General features: G+C 42.4%; 1 protein-coding gene across 1 annotated transcript in view; it reads right to left on the bottom strand.

Moving 5' to 3' along the window:
* Positions 1–1273: 1273 nt before the first annotated feature.
* Positions 1274–23227, bottom strand: part of cacna1ba (calcium channel, voltage-dependent, N type, alpha 1B subunit, a) — a 137525-nt gene continuing 115571 nt past the window's right edge. The window contains exons 44-52 of the mRNA XM_041936942.1: positions 22797–22904; positions 19681–19805; positions 18914–19089; positions 17270–17402; positions 16163–16282; positions 12402–12440; positions 10726–10960; positions 7665–7882; positions 1274–6700 (exon numbers count right to left, since the gene is read on the bottom strand). Coding sequence (XP_041792876.1) covers positions 6146–6700; positions 7665–7882; positions 10726–10960; positions 12402–12440; positions 16163–16282; positions 17270–17402; positions 18914–19089; positions 19681–19805; positions 22797–22904 — 1709 coding nt within the window. The 3' untranslated portion in view covers positions 1274–6145. The remainder of the gene's footprint in view (positions 6701–7664; positions 7883–10725; positions 10961–12401; positions 12441–16162; positions 16283–17269; positions 17403–18913; positions 19090–19680; positions 19806–22796; positions 22905–23227) is intronic.

The raw sequence follows: 23227 nt of genomic DNA, 5'->3' as shown, positions 1-23227 counted from the left end.
TCGTTAATGTCTTCCTTCTGGTAAACGCTTCATTGCTGTTGTGGACGCCCCCGCCGTCACTCTCCCATCACCAGGTGATGGACCGAGTAGGCTGCAGCTCGCCAGTCAAGTCAGCAAAACTTCACATGGTAGCTTCCGGTCAGGAGTTTCAAAATAAACCGCTGACAAATGCAAAAGAGCTGAAGAGGTTAAAGAATAATAATAGCACATACACGCTAACATTTGTATATAGAAGCATGAATTAAGGCCTCACCGGCATGATGTCAGTGCTTTTATTTTATTGTACTTCTGCTCCATCCTTCCTCTCACTTGACACTCCAGCAGGTTTTTGGCTGCCTGCACACAGGAGGACTGAGTGGTTGATTTTGAAAAGAAGCAAACTTTTTCTAGCAGGTCATAAATATTAACAAGGACAAGATCACAACTTGATGGAAACTGTTCATTTAATTCATTTGACTGACTGACTGCACTGGTGAAGACTAAAAACTGGAACAGGCTCTTTTTTCTGGCCTCGACTCTTCATTTTCTCTTTCAAATTTTCTGACATGTTATCTCAACTTAAGGTCTCACATGTAAACCTTAAATCTGAACACTTACATTTAAGATTTCCCATTTTAGGATTTTAAGTTTCATTTTCCATTTTCAAACTGCTATTTCATAATATATATTTGTCATGTTGATACACAGTTTGTTGTTTCAATGTTCATGGTATATAATCATGGTCTGATTATCCTCTTCCATTTTCCCTTCTAATTTAAACCCAAGGTAAAATTATCCTCTAGCTTGCTGCTCTGAGATGAGGAATGTCTATCAGAAGGGAGGGCCGCTAGATGCAACACTGCCTAACAGGCCTAAATCCATATGGAAATGGTGAAAGCTGCTTGCATTAGGCTGAAATATTAAAAAAAAAAAAGTCAAATAACTGAATTTGACAAACAAATATAGCACAAGAGACACAAGAGACATTTTGACTTGTTAGCTTGTTCCATTTGCCCCAAGTGGAGAAAAAATACAAAATAATGGTTGCTTTAATAATGCCTGCCAAACAAAAGACAGGAAATAAATTGAGCATGAATGTTCAAACTGCAGTTTGACCAACTCATTTTACCTCAAGCGTTTTTTTCTGGAGCTTCCCAAACACATTTTGGCTGAACAAGACTCAGACTAATGGAGAGAACATCCTTCTCACAGTTATCCAGCAGATGAAGTAGGCAGTGTACCACAACTGCATCCAAACACTCAAGTCACTCAGTTTCATTTCATTCTTTTTTATTTCAAGGAGCTTTGCTTCATACAAAATGTTTAATGTAGAAACAACTGCAGAATTCAAAGTCTGGCCAAGAAACGGAAAATCAGGCAAACAAACATTTCACTGAATCCCAAGACCTAAAGAAAGGAATGTTCCAGTTCTGCTGCACGGGTGGAACTGTCAAGACTGTTCAATACTGTTTTCATAGAAATTTGTCTTTTCAACAAACCCCACAGTTTATATCAAATATTAAAAATCAACAACAAAATAACACATGGTATCTAAAAGTACTAAGTTTTCTACATGCACATACATTATTAGAACATGCAAACATTTGTATTTTCTCCAGAAAAGCCACGTCTACACTGCCAATGGTATGCAGAAAAGAGACTGGGTCGCCTGTAATGTTTGGTAGCCTATTGGTCCAGACGTGGGCACAGGTACGTTTCCTTTGACGAAATACAGAGGCCGCATAGTTAGAGGAGGTACAGATATTTTACTGATTTTTTCTTCTTTTTTTCTTTTGCCATAGTGTGATAAAACTTTGAAAATTGTAAGATGTATTTGCAGAAGAATGTGTTCCTGTCTTTGCTGAAAAGAATCACTTTGACAGTATTCAAGGTTGCATTATGAAAACCTTTTTATTGTGACCCGACAGGACACTCCTCCCATTCTGAGCCATGGGATTGTCACTGACATTGTCGAAGTGGGTAAATGTTATGCATGCAAATATACGTATAAAGTTGCTGTAATCCTAGATATTCTAAATAATCCTTTTTCTGTTTACACTTTGTGCCTTTATGCATTTGAAGTCTTTCTCGATTGCATGTTTTTTTTCATAGCATTTTCTACAAAACATTTGGTCACAATCATGCTAAAGCCTGAATGTGAAGAGACCAGCATGTAAAGCTACAGAATGGATGAAGAAATGGGTTTGTCTTGTTGCATAGCCCTACTCTCTTGTCTTCAGCTTGTGTCTTAGCCTGTGTAATGTGTGTCTCTGGTTGGACAAGGCCCCTGTTTTCCCTACTACCCGCTGAGCCTCTCAAGAAATCCTCCACAAACACCTTCCAGTCAATCAGCTGCTGCTAAGGTTCAAATCTTCCCTCATATTGCAGATTGCCATGATGTGAAAGCACAACAACAGATCACAGTTTCACAAAAGACAATGTGATGTTGATGCCGGTCATGTGTATCAAGCAAGTTGCATATACCAAATATTGTTTTTGTATAAATGAGCCTACATGTCCAGTTCAGAGCAGAGTCGAGTTTCAGACAGTCCTCCAGAGCTCTGTCACTCAGATGTACTTCTAGAAATCTGACAGCTGGAGAATTTCTTCCTTCAAATCGGAAGCAGAGGTCAGTGCGGCAGCAGGGCAGGTGTTGGCCGGTAGAACCACTTGAAGGAAAAAATCCACCCCCCACCACTGTCAGATCCTCTCCTGACCATTGTTACATATCAACCCGTGGTCTTCTGTTCACTCCAGGAGTTGCATGGTGATTTGGGTTGTAATTCCTCTTTTGGAGTGTGACTACATTCTTTCCAGTCTCACAGACCCAGATATGTTTGGTTATTTGGACACAGAATTTTAAACTCTACTGTCTCCATATTTTATGTTTTTTATATACAGCTGAGCGTGCAAGACAAGATTAGCTCAATCTGCCTCATCTCCTACTTCGACAGAACTTTTAATTTTAAAGGAACTTCCTCAGTTTCCCTAAATGGGTTTCAACAAGGCCCAGCAGAAGGCATCAACTACTTGCTTTCAATCAAAAGTGTGTATGTGGACATGTTAGGAGCGTCCCAGGTCCTTACAACATACTAGTTCACAGTACGTACTGGAGATAGCTTGACTGACTCAGCTTGTCACAGATATATGAGGAAGTGAGGAGGCGTGCATCAACAGACATCAATCAAACTGTGACTTTGGAATGACAATTAAATTGGACAAAAATAAGGCAAAATGTGTTTGAGCAACAATTCAATACTTGTAGTATTTTTTTGTTTTTCACAATCCTCCTCAAGCTTCTTCAAGCCTCGCTTCTTAAAATGTGTTGAGAGCCACAAGCGGCTCCTGTGGAACTGCAACATTGTGGTCGTCATCGTGCAACAGTGGCGATTAGGCTTTCTGACTCCATAAAAACGGTTCTCTGACGTGTTGCATTGGAAAGTCGAGCAGTTTCAGCATGCATACTGACATCTTTGAGAACACTTCGGCTTTCCCACTGTGAACACACTACAGAAGCCAAACCATCTTGGAGTCAGTATGTGGTATGGAATTGGGACGCCTCTAATAATGCTGTTGTTGCTAATGTAGGTGAGGAAGTTGGTCACTCTGCCTCTTTTACAATCAGTTTTCTCCCTGTGTGACTTTGTGACACTGGTGCAAACTGGTAGACAGAGAAAAAAAACAAAAAACTTTCCCATTCTGACACCAAAGCCTGTAATATGAATGAACTAGATCGCTGTAACATCTCCTGTTACCAAACTCCACGGTACAGTAGCTGCTGGAAATATCTTGGCATAACATTAGAACATCATTTTTTTTGCCAGTTATACATCAGAATAAGAAAAACACCACAAAACAACAAACTGCAGCCAGAAATGTAACATATACCTGCAGCAGCTGTTGTTAACCAGTGTTTAATCCACATATATGCACACACAGGGCCTGGCTTCACTCAAATATCCATTAAGAGTCAGAGCGGAACCCCCTTTGCTACTCTGGGTCCTATATCAGACAGTACAGACTATTTCAGCTCCACCGCTTCAGACTCCAGCTGACCAACACACAGGACAGGAGCTTCAAGGCTCATACTGTGATATCCTGACCAAACACACACACACACAGACACACACACATAAAAAAAAATCTACAAGGTGGTCATAGCAAGTAGGTGACCAGGTCTACCATTCCAACATGCACACTGTGTTACTGGCATTAATGTAATTGGATTGATATATTTATGCAGTTTTCGTAGTAGTTAAATGCTCACACAGTGTTTCCACTATGCTCATTCTTCCTCACATGGTCTCATGGTTTATCAAAAGCAAGAAAAATAACCGACTTTCATCGGGTCGTTTTTCCATTCCTGTCTTTTCAGCGTACTGTAGGTATCGTTTCTCTGCTTGCAGATAAGGCTTTCTGTACAACATGTTTCCTGCAGAGCTACATACAGAACGAACCAAACGTCTACTCAAGTGGATGCATTAAAAAACAGTTGACATTGCATCTTTTTCTACAGTATATCTAAAAGGATAGGCACTTTGTCTTAAAACATCGCAAAGAAGTCTGTAAGAAACATTAGACCTGAAACGATGGCAAACCGTAAGCAGTTCACATAGAACACAACTTTGTTTTTCTCATGTCATACAAAAAATGCACACAATGAAAAGAGAACACCTACAAGGAAATTTTATAGAAAACAAATCGGTCAGTCTTTTCAAAACCATGCGATGCTTCTCTCTTGAAGTTTGCAAGAAACGTGTAACGGATAAAACAATCGTTGCTGTCTCCGTGACAGCACCTCACCTGTTCGACTGACACAAAGGGAATGTCATAAAGGATTAGGCATCATCATGGAATGGTAGAGTCCTAAACTAAAGAACAACACAGCTGTTTATACAGTGACACAATGTCTTTGAGGTTTTCTAACATTTGAAATATCATTTCACTGAACTATTCACCTGCTTTTCGCCCTGTTTCCATGACTTGCAGTGCCATCACTTGCAGCTGAAACTGCCATACTGACTCTCAAACGCACTTCAGACCTTCAGCTACTGTCAATAAGTAACTTCACAGCTTCCAAACTAAATGGTCTGTTATACAGCATGTCGCGCTGTTAGCTCATTTGGAAAATCATTTGGAAGATGATGCACAGTGTCGTGTCTTCTTTAGCCGTTAGAGTTAGCAGCAGGCAGATGCTGATTCAGACGTGAAAAAGCTCTGACAACCCCACTGCACACCCCCTGCTCAGAAGCAAACATCAGAGGGACACAGTTAAGAGGATCTTTGAGCATCTAATGAGCCAGATACTTCTTTGTGAAGCTGGTGGAAACCAAACCAGAGCCGAAAGGAGAGTCACTATTGGAGTCACATTCACTCACAAATGGTCAGAAACACCACTCCAAATGAATGCTAGGCTACCATGAGCTAACATGTTAGCCTTATCAATCTAATAAGGTGATAATATGTTATATGTTGTGTCAAGGTTGCTGTGTTGCCCCCAAATAACAGCAAAAAAAAGTGAATGAAGCTTAAATTTTGGCAAATTAATATTAGCAACTAAGCCACAAAGTTAGCTGCACAGACTCCTGTTTGGAGCAAAGTAGCATGCACAGCGCAAGTTTTTCATATAAATGTGAATAAAGCTTTACTGCTCAGTAAAATAATCATCTGCAATAGTGTTTCCTTAGAATACAGGCTGACAGACAGCACATCTGGTGCTTTGTCCACAGCATCCAAATGTTCTTTGGATTTTCCCTTTTCCTCCAGAATCGAGAGATATTATCATCTGAACGCACTGTATAATCTGTGTTTCTAATGTGATGCCGTTTGAGGATCAACATGGTGGCGTCAACAAAACACTGAAGTCAAAGCACTGAAGTCGAAGCAAATCAAGCTACTTTAAGACATCTGAGATTGGCAAAAATTCTGCTCGTCTGTTCCATAATGCTACGTGCCCTTTGCTAAAGATGACACTTTTTTGTTCACATTCAAATATTACTCACTTCAAACTTTCTCCCTGTTTAGAATGATTCCCTAACCGGAGCTTAGGATTCAAATACAGCATCAAACACACACAGTGACAATGTAAACTAAAGCCTTCAAAGAAGATGATAAAACTCATCACAATTCCTCAAAAATGCATTAAAAAGGTTGGTTTAAAGCCATGCTAGCACCATTCGTCCTCCTCTGCCTCCTGGTAATACCTGGGTGCCCTGACGCCAGAGCCTGGGCTGGTGCTGCCCCCGAAGCTGAAGTGGTACCCGTTGGGCACCCCAAGGTTCTGCTGCGGAGCGGGAAGCAGGGCTCCCATCGTGCGAGGCAGTGCGGTCCGAGACGAGTGTCCAACGCGGGGGCTGGGCGTCAGTGACGCCCCATCCTGGAAGACGTCCAGCTGGTCCCGGAGGCTGCCGTAGAGGCTGCCCGGGGCCTCGTCGTGGCCCTGGCCCAGGAAGGGCTCGGAGCAGATACGAGTGACGGGGCAGGGGAAGTGGCGGGAGCCGCTGTGCCGGAGGGCGTTGTGCTCCGACAGGCCGCGGCTCAGCCGCCCGGGACTCAGAGAGGCCTGGCTGGACACAAAGTGCACGGGGGATGAATTGGCAGTCTTGTAGGCCACCCCGGGCCGCGGGGTGAGGGGGGTCTGGGGGAGCTGCCGACGTCCACGGCTTGGCGTGCTAGAACTGGAGCTCAGTGCCACTGGGCTGCCTTTAACCCAACCACTGCCCTAGATGAAAATTGGACAAGCAATTTGAAACGATAGAACGATGAGGAAAATATGCAAGAGAGGAAAGAAAGAGGGAGGAAACAGGGACAGGGCCACCGGAGGAGGGAAAAGAAAGGAAGGGAGAGAAGCCAAAATGTGATATGTGATGACACAAAAAATGACAGAGAACAAGTGAGGGAGAGAACACAGACAGAGAAGACAGAATGAAAGAACAAGCACTAATGGAAATGTAATGAGAGACATACAAAATGAATGGAAATGATGAAAAGAGAGAGTGGGGAAAGAAGTGAAAGGCCATGAGAGGCTGCACTACAGGCACACAGAGGAGAAAGTAGCCATACGAGCATGCAGAGGGGTCGCTGTCTGCACTCCTTCCCTTCTTAACACTAACTGCCCCGTGCTGGCCTGAGGTTGCACGGCTCTATCAGCCATCTTAACGTGTCAGCTCATGTATAGAAAGTCCACCTCTCTCTGCAGAGGAGAAGACACACATTTCACCTGAAACCATCTGGAGTTTAAATATTCTACTGAAATGAACTAAAATAAAATATAAAGTACATTTAAAAAATGATGCCAGTATTCTAATCACCACATCATCATCACAGCTTGCCACTTTTGGATGTTTATGAATGAAATTTGCCCACAAACAAACAGGTGACTTTATATGGCAGCTGGAGGTGAACAGCTTGTCTAAAGGTGAAAGGATCTCCGTGCTGAACTGAGATGTTACATATAAACTTGTGTTTAATCACATCAGATGTAAGCTCATTATACTAATTACCTCCTCATCTTCACACTTGGCGCTGTGCATATTGCCAACACGCGTCACCTTACCACACCGCCATGAAACTAGCAGCCTTAACCTCAACTCATAACTCCAAACTCATCTAAAACCCTCTAGAAATGCCCTTCACCCGGTCTAAAGCCTCGTCCGGTCCTACTTTACAGGCCTGTGCCCTCCCACCTGCTTGTTGCTGGTTTCCTGACCCTCGCTGGGGGAGGCGGCACAGCTGGCGGTGGCAGATTTGGTGTGGCAGTGTTCCCGGCTGCAGTAGCGGTCGCACGAGTAGTAGCGCTGCTTGTCCGCAGAGGAGTGGTGGTGTTTCCTCTCGTGGGAGCGTCCGCGGTCGTGAGCTCGCTCTCTGGAGGCAGCTGGGTCAGACGCCGGCTCTCCTGGTGCCCCTGTGGAGGGGGACAATACTGCGGAGTGAAAGGTGGAGATAATATTCGAGTCCTAACTTTTGTGTCTTTTGCTCTCAAGACTTCACTGAGTTCTAGTCTTCTTATCAAGGCATTTATTTTCTGCTCTGCAACACTAACAATGTTTCAGTTCAATAAGTGTCCCAGCGTGAACAATACCAGGAAACCCAAAGGATGAAGCAGTGAAGATGCAGTTTGTTGGATTCTTGAAGTTGTACTGTACTGTCAGTAACATTCCCATGCTGCAGGTAATGGTGAGCTAGATAAGGCTTCCATATTTATTTGAGAACATTGAGTATTATCATTTACAGCTGCAGGTGTGATGGACATGACATACTGACATTCACACTGAGATGATTTACACACTTTTGCCTTGTATTTATTAGAAAGTTGGAAACTATTGACCATTAATTGAGGAAAATGTACAACTTCAGACCATTTATGTCCATTAACTGTATTAATGACTTATTAACATTTATTATGGCATTCTTCATGGCACGTTACCCCTTGTTAATAATCTATGAACTGAGTGTGCAGAGTTGGTGACTGATGCTTCTTTAACGGCTTAGTGAAATCTAAATTTCTAACAGCAGGCTTGAATGTAATAAGCTAGCAGCTACAGTTGATGAGAATACTGTAAACTCTCTGTACTCTCTAACCCTCAGCTGTCTTTCTGTTCACAAGTGTCCAAACTCTCACTGTCTCTAGCTTCTCCTCCTTGTCCTCTCTTTTCATTCAGGCTTCTCTGGCCGGACAATCGGCCATCCTGTGACCTCTCTCTCCGGGCTGCTGCTCCTCGTTCCAGATGTTTTGAATCTGGATCTTCAGTCTCTCCTCTAGTCTCTCTGTCTCCCTTGAGTGCACGTTGTCCTTGTGTCTCTCTCCCTCTGTGTTATCTGGTTGAGCTTTGTCTCTTGTGAGTTTGTATGGCCTGTCCTCTCTCCAGGTCTCCATGGTGGAGAGGAGGTCGTGTGGCTCAGGTGTGTTTGGCAGCACCTGGAAGTTGCTCAACATCCTCCAAGACCCATATTGTTCATGTATGTTTCAAAGATTACAAAGTGTCCAGACAGTAATTTTACCATGAGGTTTCGTCCATTTTTCCCCTGTTAAAGTGAGTTTTTCTGGATCGAGGGTGCCATTGGTACAGATTGTAAGGCCCCATGAGGCAAATATGTGATTTGTGATATTGGGTTGTATGATAAAATTTAACCTGATTTGATTTATTAAAGTGAGCTACTCTCCACTCTCCTTTATCAATGCCTTTTTTTAATGACTAATGCTTTACAGTTTAAAAAATATGTACTGTATATAAAGCATTACAACTGATAAATGCTATTAAAAGACCTACTCTATGAACTAGTGTGTGCTGTCATATCCTTTGTTTACTATGGGGAAGGTGGATCACGCCTTCACTATTGTAGAATCGGTCCTCTAGTCAGTGTGAAATTTAGTCGATCTAGCTGTGGCACAAAGTCTGAAGGATCCATCCTCTGGGAATCACTGTCTCTACCACACTTCATGGCAACTCATCCAATAATTGTTTCAGTCTGGATCAAAGCAATAGGCCAACAGACTGACATTGCCATCCACAAAGCCATACTGTTGGCATGGCAATAAGCATCAGCATCTCACATTTGTTTTATAATCTATTCTACATGCTCTTCCAAGCTCAATTAGAACAAAATTCTTTGTGAATACTCAATACTTAAAAATAAAAAAAACAGTCAAATTTAAAATGATACAATACCAGCTACCAGAATCTACTGTCCAAAAATACTACATACTAGTAAGAAGTAGTCTGTAAAAATGACACTGATCCTATCTACATGGCAAAAGCTCCATGAGCAGCTGGTTCTGGGACCCCTCCCCAGCTGAAAAGGAGAACACTGCAGCAGAATTCAGACAGACTGTAACACCAAAGGGGTTTTATCCCCTCTGCTGACATTTTTCTTTCTCCACAGCCTTGCCCTGCAGAGAGGCTGCCTATAAATTACTGGGTCGTTGGCTGTTCGTGTCTGTCAGTCTCTTTTATCTGAGTAATAAAGAGCATGTGTATGGAGCTGCAGGAGAGGGAGCATTGCTGATCTCTATCACAGCTGAGACCCTACAGGGTAGCTACGACTCGTGCTTTCACACAAAAGGTGCTATGTCCAACTCTTCCACAGAGGTGATGAAGAACGGAGGTTACATTGTTCCATGACAGGTATAAACCATGGCAGTGATGTACTGCGATGTTTCTTTTGTAACTCTTGTCTGAACACATTTTACCTTGCATTCATAGCTCATGGTGCAACTTTTTTCTAATTTGCAAAGCACTTTGTAACAGTGTTTGTACTTCATAGATATTTTGTCTTATTCATTTTATTTCCGAATGAGTGAAAAAGACAAAATGAAAGTGAAAAAAAAGAAGTGACTGTGTTTTCAAAACTTCAACCAAAAATGCACATTGCTGCAAACGATACTGTGTATGTCACTGGTGTGAATATATTGGTACTGAAAGAGTGGGTGGGACATTTGGGGAGGCACACTTATTCACTTCCTGGCAGAGAGTTAGATGACAAGATTGATACCACTCTCATATCTAAACATTAAATTTAAGGGATAGCCGGATAGTTTAACTAAGCACAAAGTCTTTTAGAACAAAAAAGTCTAAAAATAAAGCCCTTTTTTAAGTCTGAAGCAGAGCAAAAATGCTTTGCAAAGGACATGATGAGAAAGACCTTTGCTTTTTGGTGGAAACATCAAACAGATGGAACTTTGGGGTACAGAGAGTATTCGTATGCTGTGTTCTTAGGTTGTGTGTCTATGTACAAGTGCTGACTAACCAGCAGAGCTGGGCTGTTGTCCACCCAGAGGTGTATCCAAAGACCTCTGTCTCTTCTCTCTGTCTCTGTCTTTATCTCTGTCTCTGCGGTGGTGGCAGCGGTGGTGGTGGTGATGGTGGTGGGGTCGATCCTGGCTGGGTTTCTCCAGGGTGTAGTCCCTCAGGTTGACCTCCTGGGGCCGCTGTGGGGCCACAGTGGAAGCTGAGCGCTTCATTGGGCTTGCGTCAGGGACAGACTGAGGAAGGCGGGAGATAGACAGAGAGGCTCCATGAGAATCACCTCTGACACGAGGTTTCATCCAGCAAGAAAGTACTTTTCATAGACCTCCAGGTTCATAATATGTGTGCACCTGATTCTCGTACCCTCACTGTTCCCTCATTGTTTACTCACTAACTGTTTTCACTGAGACAGTCCACAGAGCTGGGCTGATTGTTTACACTCATGCAGATGGTATGTTTACACATTAAAATGAGAACCATGTGATTAAGGTACTGACAAAAGAAAAGGCATTAGACCTGAAATGAAATATTATGAATGTGTATCAGGTTCTAGAAAATTGCCTGTTGTGCCTCGTGGAACAGACGAGGCACAACATTAAGACTGCAGCAGTGGGAACACCTGGCCGGCCTGCACCCACAGCTCTGACTTAACAACATTTTCATTGTCTCTTGAAGGATAAAGGACCAGGTGTTCCATTCAAATCAGTGGGAGTTAATGAATTAACTTTGAGCATGGACAGACTGCCTGTATTTACAATCATTTGTTAGCTCACTGATGTCTATTCCACTTTTGGTTTCTTTTTTAATGTAATTGTATAATAGTACTACAGCTTACCAAACTCTGAGGAAAAGGACAACCGAATGTCCCTGTCGGGGTGTTTGGAGGTTTGCAGATGTTGATTAAGTTTAACAATTAAAACTCTGCCCATGTTTGACCTGGACCAGGAAAGTATACAATACCACTGAGGCCTCCAAGCTCATGTCCTCTACGATTACATACACACATGTTAATCTTGTTTTTTACACAATATATTTTAAAATTTGAGTGTGAGCAAAATAAAAAAAAAAAAAAATCCACAAGAATCACCAGAATTGTATACCTGGTCAAAAATGTCTTATGTCTGCTGGGGCAGAACCTCACTATTTCTAAAATCCTGGCAACAGCCCTGCTGGGACCCTGTGTATTTTTCCATCTTGTGGCATTATACACATAGAATGAACTGTATGTATGATGACAGATATGTAAATACACATATCAAACATGCAGCATTTACTGATTCAATGCCATTCATTTGTTTATACAGCCCTGCCAACCCACAGTGTAATGAGATATGGCAGTAAGTACTACATGCAGTGCAGTCTGACAAAGTGTCTTTTCTGATAATGCCACTCGGGGGATGTCAAAGCTGCACAGAGGGGCTTCATGGCGTGGTGCTATACAAAAATCAGGCTCATGATCGAGAACAACACCAATCCTCGTTGTGTGTATGTGGTATTAACCCATGTGAGTTCATGTGATCATGTGATATTACCATCTTGCACTTTAATGACAATGTATTTGGATTTACAGCACTGGCACTGTGCATTTAAGAGTTCGTTCACCCAGTGGGACCACATAAATCAGCAGAATGTCAAACAACAAACAAGCATGTATGTCTTGTGACAGTGTGTACGTACAGCTAGATGGATCCCTGGAGAGTGGCGAGAATGGCTCCGCTGTTATGCAAGAGAGGGATAAAAGCCAGACAATTAGAGAGAGAAAAGACAGCAGCTACTGTTTGTCGTTACAGAACTGTTCAGATATTTTACTTTGTATAGGATTTCTAGATAATTAAAGCCTTGTTGTAACAGAAAAATGACAAGTGATGCTATATAACTGGTAAGGAAGAGGTAGTTACATGCATTGCTGTCTGCCATAATGTCTTCTTTGATACCACCATCGCAAGTCAGACATTTTCATATCCAACACATAGTGGCTTCAGCTATAAGGTCATTATTCAAAAATAAAAATGTATTTCATGCATTCAGTATTTTCATTTCCTTAATTATGATCCTGCATTTAAACTAATATGTTTAGCACCAAAATGCACTTCATCAGCCTCAGAAGTGAATGTACTGTGATTGCACTATGAATTCCCCATTTCAGAGTGTTCATCCATGACCCCATGGCACCCAGTTGTGCGCAGGTCAAAAGAAGGACATGGGGGAGCTGCCCTGTGGGCCCATCACCAGCAGGAACAGGCAAGACCGGGTGCATCATTCACTGGGTGGCAAGCAAAGGCAGGGACCTAGGGGTGCTGACCCCGGGCATCGCAGACTGGTTCTAGGGACGTGGAACGTAACCCCTCTGGCAGGTAAGGAGGCAGAATTAGTGCGTATGGTGGACCAACTGGATTTAATTGTGTTTACTTCTATGCATAGCACTGGGTGTGGAACCAAACTCTTAGAGAGGCTTGACCCTGTCCTTTTCTGGAGTTGCCCCAGGTGAGAGGTGGCTGGTCAGAAGAAGGAGTTCAAGGAAGCTATGGATAGGACTTCTGATGGCCTCAAAGAAGTTGTGGCAAAAATTACTCAGAAAGGTCAAACAGAGCTGGCTCAGGCTGTGCTCAGCAGGTGAGTTTCCTTTTTGTTTACCCTAAGACATAGGGTAAAGAGCTCCAATATCTCAACAGACCTCAGAGTAGAGCTTATACTCCTTCGCAACGAACATTGTCAGTTGAGGTGGTTTAGGCATCTGATCAGGGTACGTTCGGGGCACCTTCCTATGGAGGTCTTCTGGGCATGTTGCACTGGTAGGAGATCCAGAACATGCTGGAGAAACTATACATCTCCTCTGGCTTGGAAACACCTCAAGATCCCCAGAAGGAGCTGGGAAAAGCTGCTAGGCAGAGGGACATCTGGACTAGCCTGCTTAGCTTCCTGCCACCATGTTCCTGCCCCAGATAAGCAGCAGAAAACGGGTGGATGGATGCACATTTGGATTATTTGAGTCATACATTTTCTGATTCTCACATCTTGCATGTAAAATCTGCAAAGTACTACAGCTGTCAGCTTAATGTCACAGAGTAAAGAAAGTTGCATAACCTAGAAACACTCAGGTACCTCAACACTGTACTTTAATCCACTACTTAAGGAAATGTACTTACCACTGTTACTCCTGCATACCATATTACCAATAATCTTCAGATGAATCCTGTACTGTTCTGTGATCTTTTTTACACGTTTCATCAGCTGCCAATAAGACAAAACGATGCACTGCACGATGCAATAGAAACATTTTTCCTTTGTGTTTGTGCCCAGCACTCAGTCCCTCTGCATCTTTCAGCACATCCTGGAGTCTGCCTCAGTGACTCTCACAGATATCTCTAAGAACACATCAGCCTCGACTCCTTCTGTTCTTGCCTGCCAGGCTTGTTATCTTGAGAGGGGCCGACAAGAGCATACCCTGCTAATTAAAATGGAGTTCTGCACATACTGTATTAAAACGTGATGAAACTGCAAAATCAGGATCTAATTTCCCATATCAGTTGAGTTAAAGTAACTGAGTGTGGGCTTTGCTTTCTGTTGTTCCTCACTGTGAACCGAGCAGGAGGTCAGACTGACTGACTCGCTGAGGTTTTCCATGTCACCGCAGCACAAAGAAGGATTTTAAAGAGGAGAACAGGTCTTAACAGATGTCATCTCTTGATCCTGGAAAAGCTGAGCTCAAATTAAGGAAAAGAAAAACTCTCGCAAGAGTGAAAGATAAACTGCTGGGACTGAGGCCGGAGCCCCAGAGTTCAGAATGCACGGCACAGTTCCCATCACACTCAGCAGCAGCAGGCAATTTCCAAAAGGCCAGCATTAATTGAATTGGCTAAAGGATTTCCTGCCCTCTGTTTCAAAAGGTGAGAAAAATAAGACAGCAAGTCAACAAGGCAACCCCCCGCCCTCACGCCTTACATCCTTTCATTAATCCCCCACTCTAGATTCTCTGTCTTCTACAGTAACCCAATTACCATCTTCCTCTCCCAGTAAATCTTGGGCCCAAAGTCATTTGGAGCCACTATCATCTTTTCAGTTGGCAGCAGGAGAAAAACGATACTGGACAAATAGCTGGCGGGCTGCCAGGATCTAATCTGATTACTGTAGACCTCTCCTCTGCAGTGAGGGTAGGATCAACAACAGCTCTTCCAACTGGACTGTGAAAGGAATGCACTTTAAATGCACGAATCGATCAACATCAACATCACTCAGGAAATGAGGAGCTTATTATATTTCTTCGGATCTAGTGAGAGATCCATTTAGATTTTTCAGCCCAGCTCCTCCATGCTTTTTGCAGCAGAAATGGTCTACGTGACAGCTGACTACGCTGTGATAAAAAAGCACCGACTGAGCGCTGTTTCGGTTGATTCTCAGGAATGTAGGCGCAGAAAACGTTTTCAATCACAATCAATGTTGAGCTATGTTAGGCTATATTTAACACCTCTCATGTTAAATAAGTAAGTTCCAAACACAGTGGTATGTTTGTGTGGAAATCAGAGGTGTACGTATGGTGCAGTGTTAAAAAACGCTAAAAAAAAAAATAATGTACAGATTACTGGACACATGAACTAATTAATGTTTTAATGCAGTATGCAACTAAATGACTGTATTCTGGGCTCTGAGCACTGCCTAACCATGGGTGACCTACACTCAATTCTATGCCTGTAGATACAGAGGCCTGAAGCTGCTGCTCTGCTATGTGCTGTTCACGGTAATTATGACACTGTGCAAGATTACTGAAAAGTCACAGATGTAAATACTAAATTCATCTACAATCCCACTGAAAAATTAGATAAAACTGCTTTGAAAAAAAATACATGCCAACATTTATACTTGCTTATTTCTCAACATCTACTTATTGTTTTAGTTGGATATTTTTGGTGTTTGTAGGTCGTCAGTATGAATAAGTGCAGGATTAATATAGCTTTTCAACTACTTAAATTTTAATGTACAGTAGCTATTTTAGCTATTAAAACTGATACTGATATTTAAGATGCTCATCTCAAGCTACACCCAAACACTTTAAATGAACATGTGAGTGAATCCATCATCTACTGTGCAGTGGAGAGAACAACTGAGCAAGATTAAAAGTGACTGAGTGGCTCTGTTCAAACAGCTTGGGAATGACAAGAGTATTTACTGAGGAGAGTCAATCTGTTGTGTTACTCTAGAGCACAATGACATGGGCATGTGTGAACCACAGTCTGCGATACAGAGGTGTAGCGCCTTTTAAACTCACAACAACTGAGAACAACACAAAATGAATCAAAACTACAAATGCAAATACAACAAATACAATTAAATTTTACGACTGGAAAGACTAGACTAAAGGTCATAATACTAAAAATAATGTGTATTTTCATCATGTAGCTCAGACTACTACAAACACAGGTGTGGTGAAGATGAGGCGTTACCTGCAGCTCAGCGTTGAGTCGAGGCATAGAAGCAGCTCTGCCCTGGTTCTCCAGACCTGAGCCAGGGGCTGGGATTGTACTGCTGGCACTGGTCTCCATCTTCCTCATCTCCACCGACTCCTGGACATACACACAAACACGATTCATTAGCATCATTTTATGTGTGGGGGAGGAGTGGACAAATTTTTACTTTTCCTCTTCTCCTTAATAAACAGTTAGACGTTAAACAACTTAAACCCTATGATGACTAGAACTGCATTAAGCATTTTTGGGATCTGTTGTTGAACTGCTGGAATTAGTGCAACAGAAATGCACATTATACTGAATTCAGCTGCTCCTGTTAGAGGTAGCCATCGCAGATCATCTGTTTCCATCTCGTTGATAAACCGGGTCCCACCAAACCAGCATGGAAATCTGATTTTATCACCCGCATATTTGATTTGCTTTTATGCCGGCTGCCCTTCCTGACCCATCCTTCCCTGTCGCTCTGGGCTTGGGGCCGTCATGTTGGAATGCACTGGCTGGTGCATCACCAGTGGCAGGGGAGCAACCCAGGGTCCAGTGACTTGTCCGAGGACACTTCATCATGTGGACAGGAGGAGGAAGGGATCAAACCACCGACCCTGTGATCAGTAGACAACCACTTCTACCTCCTGAGCAACAGCCACCCCCAAAATATATAATGATAAAATATTATAAAACAGGGGAAATAAAGACAGCTATGCTTCTAATAAAGGCCTGGTCCTCTCAGTCATTAAGGTAAATAAAGGCCCTGGCCGCAGTCAGAGACTTCACAGTACGTGCAATAAGTGACATTTGCAATATTTTAAATTCCTTAAATGTTCACTTGGCTAACACGTAACAAAGTGTTGTGCTCATTCTTGCTTTGATGTGTACATGAACAGAGAAGTCGTTTACAATAACATATATTTGATTGCACTTTTTAACAGTATTCTAACATCTGTAGAACATGCTGGCACTGAACAGGACTCATAATTTGCAGTGTGCAGAGACTCCTGGAAAAAATGACATATCAAACAGCTGTACAGCTGCGTAACAGTGAGTCACATACACAGCATGTGTTGGAAATGTGTGTGTCTACAGTACCTGAATGACAGCAGCGTCCGGTGTATCCTCTGATGGGCCCCTGGACATGGTCCTCTTAGTCTTAGCCCGGGGAGCTTCCTTGGGTTTCTCCACCACCCAGGAAGATGATTCCTTGATGTGGTCATGACTTGGCCTGTGTGTTATAGCAGTCACAGCTCACCAGAATAATAATAATACAGTGTAGATCTTGTAGGTCAGAGGTTTGCATTTTCAGCTTGCAGACGCCCAAATGGAATTTCACTTGATAACATTTGATGATTCTAATGTCAAATGATTTAGTGTTAATGCTGTGTCCACACTGCGTGTGAGCGCTTTCAGTTAAATCGAAGGCAAATGGACGTGGTAGATTTTTTGACAATGTTTCAGCTCTGATCAAAACAAACATTTAAAAATAGGGAGCATTGCATTGTGGGATGTTCTAAATAAAGTAGTGTACACGTTGTGGTCACTCTTTTTTGTTCCATTGTGGGGATTTAACATTTAACTGTCAGCATCATTTAACAAAGCACTGTATTGATGTTGTTTCACATCACACCATCACAAACCTGCTGTTTGTACTACTCTGTTATTTATGTTTAATATTCTGCAAACATCTTTTTTACTGTGCTTATATATTCTTTTTCTACTGTTTTACATATTTCGACTGTGCAGTAGTACAAAACTGTGTATTTCATTATCCATATCTTCCATTTGCAATCCAAATACTCAAGGCAAGATTATTTTCATAATCTTCTTGTATATAAGGTACATATACTGTACATAGTTATTTTTTTAATTGTCTATTTGTTTTTTTTCTATATCACCTTTTTATTCTTGCTATTATTGCTGTATTTAACATCTAAATTTCCCCAATGTGGGATCAGTAAAGTTATACCTTATCTTATCTTATCTTATCTTATCTTAGCTTAGCTTATCTTATCTTATCTTAGCTTAGCTATAGTATGAACATCCAAAGAGGTTGCAGGCTTAGGAGGAGAGGCCAAAGGCAAGTCCAGCTGCCTTTGACTTCTCTCTATACACCTCATACAATATGCTGATATATGTAGTAAACCTGTAACCTTCTGATTTGAGATCTTCTTCCAGATTCCAGATCAGAGTGGGAAATCACCACCAGCTAATTAGGCAGACCAATGACATACTGTATGTTCCAGTGGTCCCACTGGAGCTCCCTCCAAAGTCCAGACTGAGTTATAGTTCAGAGTAGAATTTAACCTTTTGATTGTTGTGCACCAAGGTTCTCTCGTCGTGTAAATTATAGTGGGAGATATGCTAACACTTTTATTACCTCCTAATAAATGAATAGTTACATATTTGCTAAAGCTTATAATGGCATAATTCATAATCTGAATTTGTTGATCACTGCACCTACTGAGCTCACACCGTGTCTGGAGGGCAGTACCAGGGTCAGTCCAGGAGCTGACTGTGTAATGAGCTGTAAATCAAGCACTGAATATATGCAGATTTCAACCACACACCTTGGTAACTCTGGACTTTTGACTCAACCTTTATCTTTATGTCAGGACTTGATTTTCAGCCTGGATGCTGTAAACTACACCTAAACTTGTGTTGATGTTGTAAAGTCACACTTTTACTCCGGATGTAGCTTTTAGTCTTGAGTTTTAGTTCCTGAAGCGTTGAACTTACAGTGTGCCTCCATTGTTGAGGGAGTTGGAGCTAGGTCTGGTCTGTGGCTGGGACTTGCCATGGGTTTTGGGCTGGGGCTGAAGCGTGCGTGGAGGGTCCACACTGTTTAACACTGGATTTTTCTCCTGCATGTGAGTCAGAGGCAGCAATGGCTTAAACAGAGCCCCGACCTTGCTCTGTGGAGGAGAGACGTATGGCAACATGCTGAAGACATTCAGAGGCAGCAGGCAGAATATTGTTGGATCCAGGTCTGACAGCGGGGGCTCAGTGCCACCCAGATGTGGAGACTTGGGCCAGAATATTCATTTCTCACAGCCATGCTTGTATGTAGTACATTTGTGCGTGTGAATGTGTGTGAATGTTTGTGTGTGCACAAACAAACATGCACCTGTGATGTGCAAGGTTGCAAATAACCCCCAGCCAACAGCCAAATGCAGGTTCATCTTTGGCTGTGGCTGGTATGTGTGCCTTTAATACAGCTAATTTAGCAGATAACCAATCACCGAAGCGCTTTTACACTAAAAAAACATTAAATTTGGAATGCAAGTGATTTTGTAATCCACCAGTGGATGGCTAGTGGATACAAAAGCACTTTCTTTGGATGTGTGTATACATGCAGGCATACAGTCAAGGTGTGTACAAGTGTGTGCAAGCATAATATACGTGGGCGCATGCATACAGGTTTGCCCTACTGCATCCAATGTGTGTGTGCTTCAGTGCATGTCCGTGTGTGTAGTGCACAGGCATGAGTGGTGTGGATGTTGTACCCGGGAGCCGGACGCGCTTGGTTGATGCTGCTGCTGCTGCAGCTGCAGCCTCCTCGCTCGATTCTGCTTATAGTAGTCGAAGATCATCAGGGCAGCATAAACCTTCCCCACTGTCAGTTCATTGGCTGAGGAGGTGAGGAGAGAAGAAAGGATGTGAGGAGGAAGGAAGGAGGGTAGGACGGCAGGAGAGGAAATTCTGCTGACTCATTCCTCCGTCCTCAATTCATCTCTATTTGCCTGCTTGTCTTCCTAATGCTTTAGTTTAAACAAAAGGAACTTCTTGCAGTGATTGATTTGATCAATTCACACTAAGTGATTAAAGCAGATTTCTCAGATAAACAAAAACAAACGCCTGGACAGAACTGTCTGGAGATGCCTTTGTGGAGCAGGATGTGAACACAGTTCTGACCAAAAGGTGGCAGCAGTAGCCAAGCTCATGACATGTTGATGGACACATACACACATACTCACACACCAACACACATGTACTCACCTGGGCAAGTATTTATAGGACTACTACAAGTAAAATCCTTCACTTTTGCTTCTGCTAGCAATCTTAAGAATAAAAGTCATCTATCACATTTCTTGAAACTTAAAAATGCTCTTAAAGAGCTCCAGAAGTGGGTTAAAAGTAGATCCTAAATAACTGCAGTATAAAAACAGACACATGATGGATTATATTGCATTAACTGAAGCCATATGCTCCATAACTCAGACTAAGGTAGTATTGAGTTGTAAGTGAATTGACCATTTTTGGCTGTTACACCACCTTTCTGTGTAATATTAATACGGCGAGTTAGTCTCAGTTCTCACAAATTACGAGGCTATTTCTCTTGAGACATTGTCTAATATGGTTTTAGCTTCTAAACATGTTACAGATCTGAGGTCATCTCTGGGACTTCAAGCGCTGAATCTTGTTAATTTGTTACTCTGACTAGCACTGTCCCCACTAGCTTTACGACTGCTGTGGTTCTTACCTTTTACATAAGGAGGCACACCTTGGCCCAGGGTGTCTAAATAACCATCAACCAGCCTTGAACACTCCATACTCTCAACGTATTAGAAAGAGTGGTGTCTCAACAATGTTCTGCCTTCACATCTAACAGTAATCTTTTTTAACCCTTTCAGTCTGCTTTCAGGGTCTCTCACTCCACTGGAACTATACTGAAAAAATTACCTTTTGCTCACTATTGATTTGGATTCCACCTCAGAACTTCTATTACTGGATCTCAGGCATTTGATAGCAGAGCTCGCAGTATATTTCTAGACCCACTCAAAAACCAATTTGGTATCTCTGGCCTGGCTAAAACGTTTTGTTGTCTGGTCTGCCACGTGCTAGTACTAACTGTCTTCAAATTGTTCAGAATGCTGCTGCTAGATTTGACCATATGACACAGTCTTTCACTTCACTGACTCCCTGTACATGTCAGATCAGACTTCAAGGCGCTCCTCGGAAATTACAAAATTGTGAACTGGCTCACTCTGTCATACTTGTCTGATCTCAATACACCTTATATTGGCTGGTGGTTTCTTGATCCAGATGTTTTGGATCTGGATCTTTGTGCTCCAGGAGCTGCAGCCTCTCCTCTTGGCTCTCTCTCTCTTGAGAGAGAACTTGACTTACTTGACTTGACTTACTAGCACACCCGTAGCTCCGACCAAACTACTGGCCACAGTTACAGTATGGGTAATGCAGGCACCATGCTTTGGAAGAATGCATGGAATAAAAAAGATGGCACCTCTGCTTCTGCTGCATTGATTTGGATGAATTCAGTGTCATAGGAGTGCAATGCTGAGTCTGTGCAGTATTCTTTTCATAAACACACAGATATACACACACACACTCATTTTACTAATCATGATCGTTTTGCATCATCACCGCCAAACCTAGTGTTGCATAATTAGCAGGCATCATGAGTGCTGTACATACATGCAATGGGCTGCACTTTGGTCGCTCCATTGCTGAATTTTTGAGGGCACTGTTGAGTGCATACATTCACACACTCAGAATGGGACACTCAAATAAAACAGCACTTGCCTCATATGTTCAGATGACGACAGGGTCTAGTATTGTTGTTTACTTAATAATTACGGGGGCCAAATGTGGCGTCTTGAAAACAGAGGTAAATACATGGATGAGTCTAGGGGCTGCTGTAAAAACAGCAGGACAGAGAGGAGCCATCGCTGTAGAAATGTTTAGATGGCAGAGATTACAGCTAAAAGGTTAGAAAAATGGTATCAGAAGGATATGGACAAAACCAAGTGACAATAATGGTAGGACCCACGCTGTCATCATGCTAAATATTCATGGAAGCTGTGCTCACAAAGCAATCTTTGGATAACTTTAACTAGAGTATGGACAGACCCCCCCAAAACATTGTTCATCTGTTCAGAAAGACAGGTGAAAAAATACTACATGAGAGATTGCACTGAGCTACAGAAGCTACAGCGGTTAGCCTGGACATGCCATCATGACTTTGGATCTGGTCATTTCTCTGTGTGGCTGTCACAGTCATTTGATATGATTGAAACATAATGTTTTCTCTTTCTGATTGAGGCTATTAGTCAATGACTCTGTCAGATGGTGAAGCGGTGCAACTTTAGAGCACCTTCTATAACATAAGCAGCCATAATTCCTCATTACATACTGTCACCATGGTAATAACCATGAGGGATTGAGGTTAATCACTTAATGACACACAGTCCTTCACAGATATGAGAATATTAGGCAACATGTGAAAATATACAGTTGAACTTTCATATTGACAATTCTGTTTCATTAGTAAGTTAATGTTAAGTGAAGACAAGACGTTCTTTGTGGTGAAGGCTTTGCTCAAAAGCTGCAAACACACCATGATAAAAATACAAGTGCGCACAGATTGAACTTTCATCACTGAACAACATTCACACACCATCCTCACCCCATATGCTCACGCTGATGTGCACGTGCCATGCTTGCTGATGTTCTGTTGTGTTCGTGATTAGCTAGCCTCGTAAAAAACAGTGCGTCTCCCACTTTGCCGTGGCCTTAAGAGCCAGGTTGTGACAAGGAGAAACAGGTATTTAGGTGATTGTGTAACACAGTTCGGCCACAGCGTAGATAATGCAAGGCTTACGTTTATGTGGTGTCACCAACAGGTCCACGGTCTTTTGGGAGAGGCTGGGCCACACGGTGGACAACTCCTTCTTTAACTCAGCGTCAGATAATCGCTGGGCTACCATGCCTGGAAATCCACACAGAGAGACAAGATAGACTTTCAAGTTGTTTTATTAAAACACATAGATCGGCTGGCAGCCACATCGCCATATACTGTGTTTTAAACTAGCATAACACACAGCTAAGTACCACATATAAAACACAGTTTCAAATAAGAGAGGCAGGAAAAGTGACAGAAGCATCTTCCAACTAGTTCACTCCAGATTTACAAAACAAGCAAAGCAGTAAATGAGTTGTTCCTGACAGATGATGAGAAATCCTCATTAAAAGTGCAGATAGAGGCAGTGAAGCCAGCAGAGAGAATCCAGCAGACATGCCTAGCACAGCACA

The sequence above is a fragment of the Chelmon rostratus genome, chromosome 5 (genome assembly GCF_017976325.1).
Source record: "Chelmon rostratus isolate fCheRos1 chromosome 5, fCheRos1.pri, whole genome shotgun sequence".
NCBI classification, from domain to species: domain Eukaryota; kingdom Metazoa; phylum Chordata; class Actinopteri; order Chaetodontiformes; family Chaetodontidae; genus Chelmon; species Chelmon rostratus.
The sequence above is the reverse complement of the archived record's forward strand: the minus strand, read 5'-3'. Positions and strand labels throughout refer to the sequence as shown.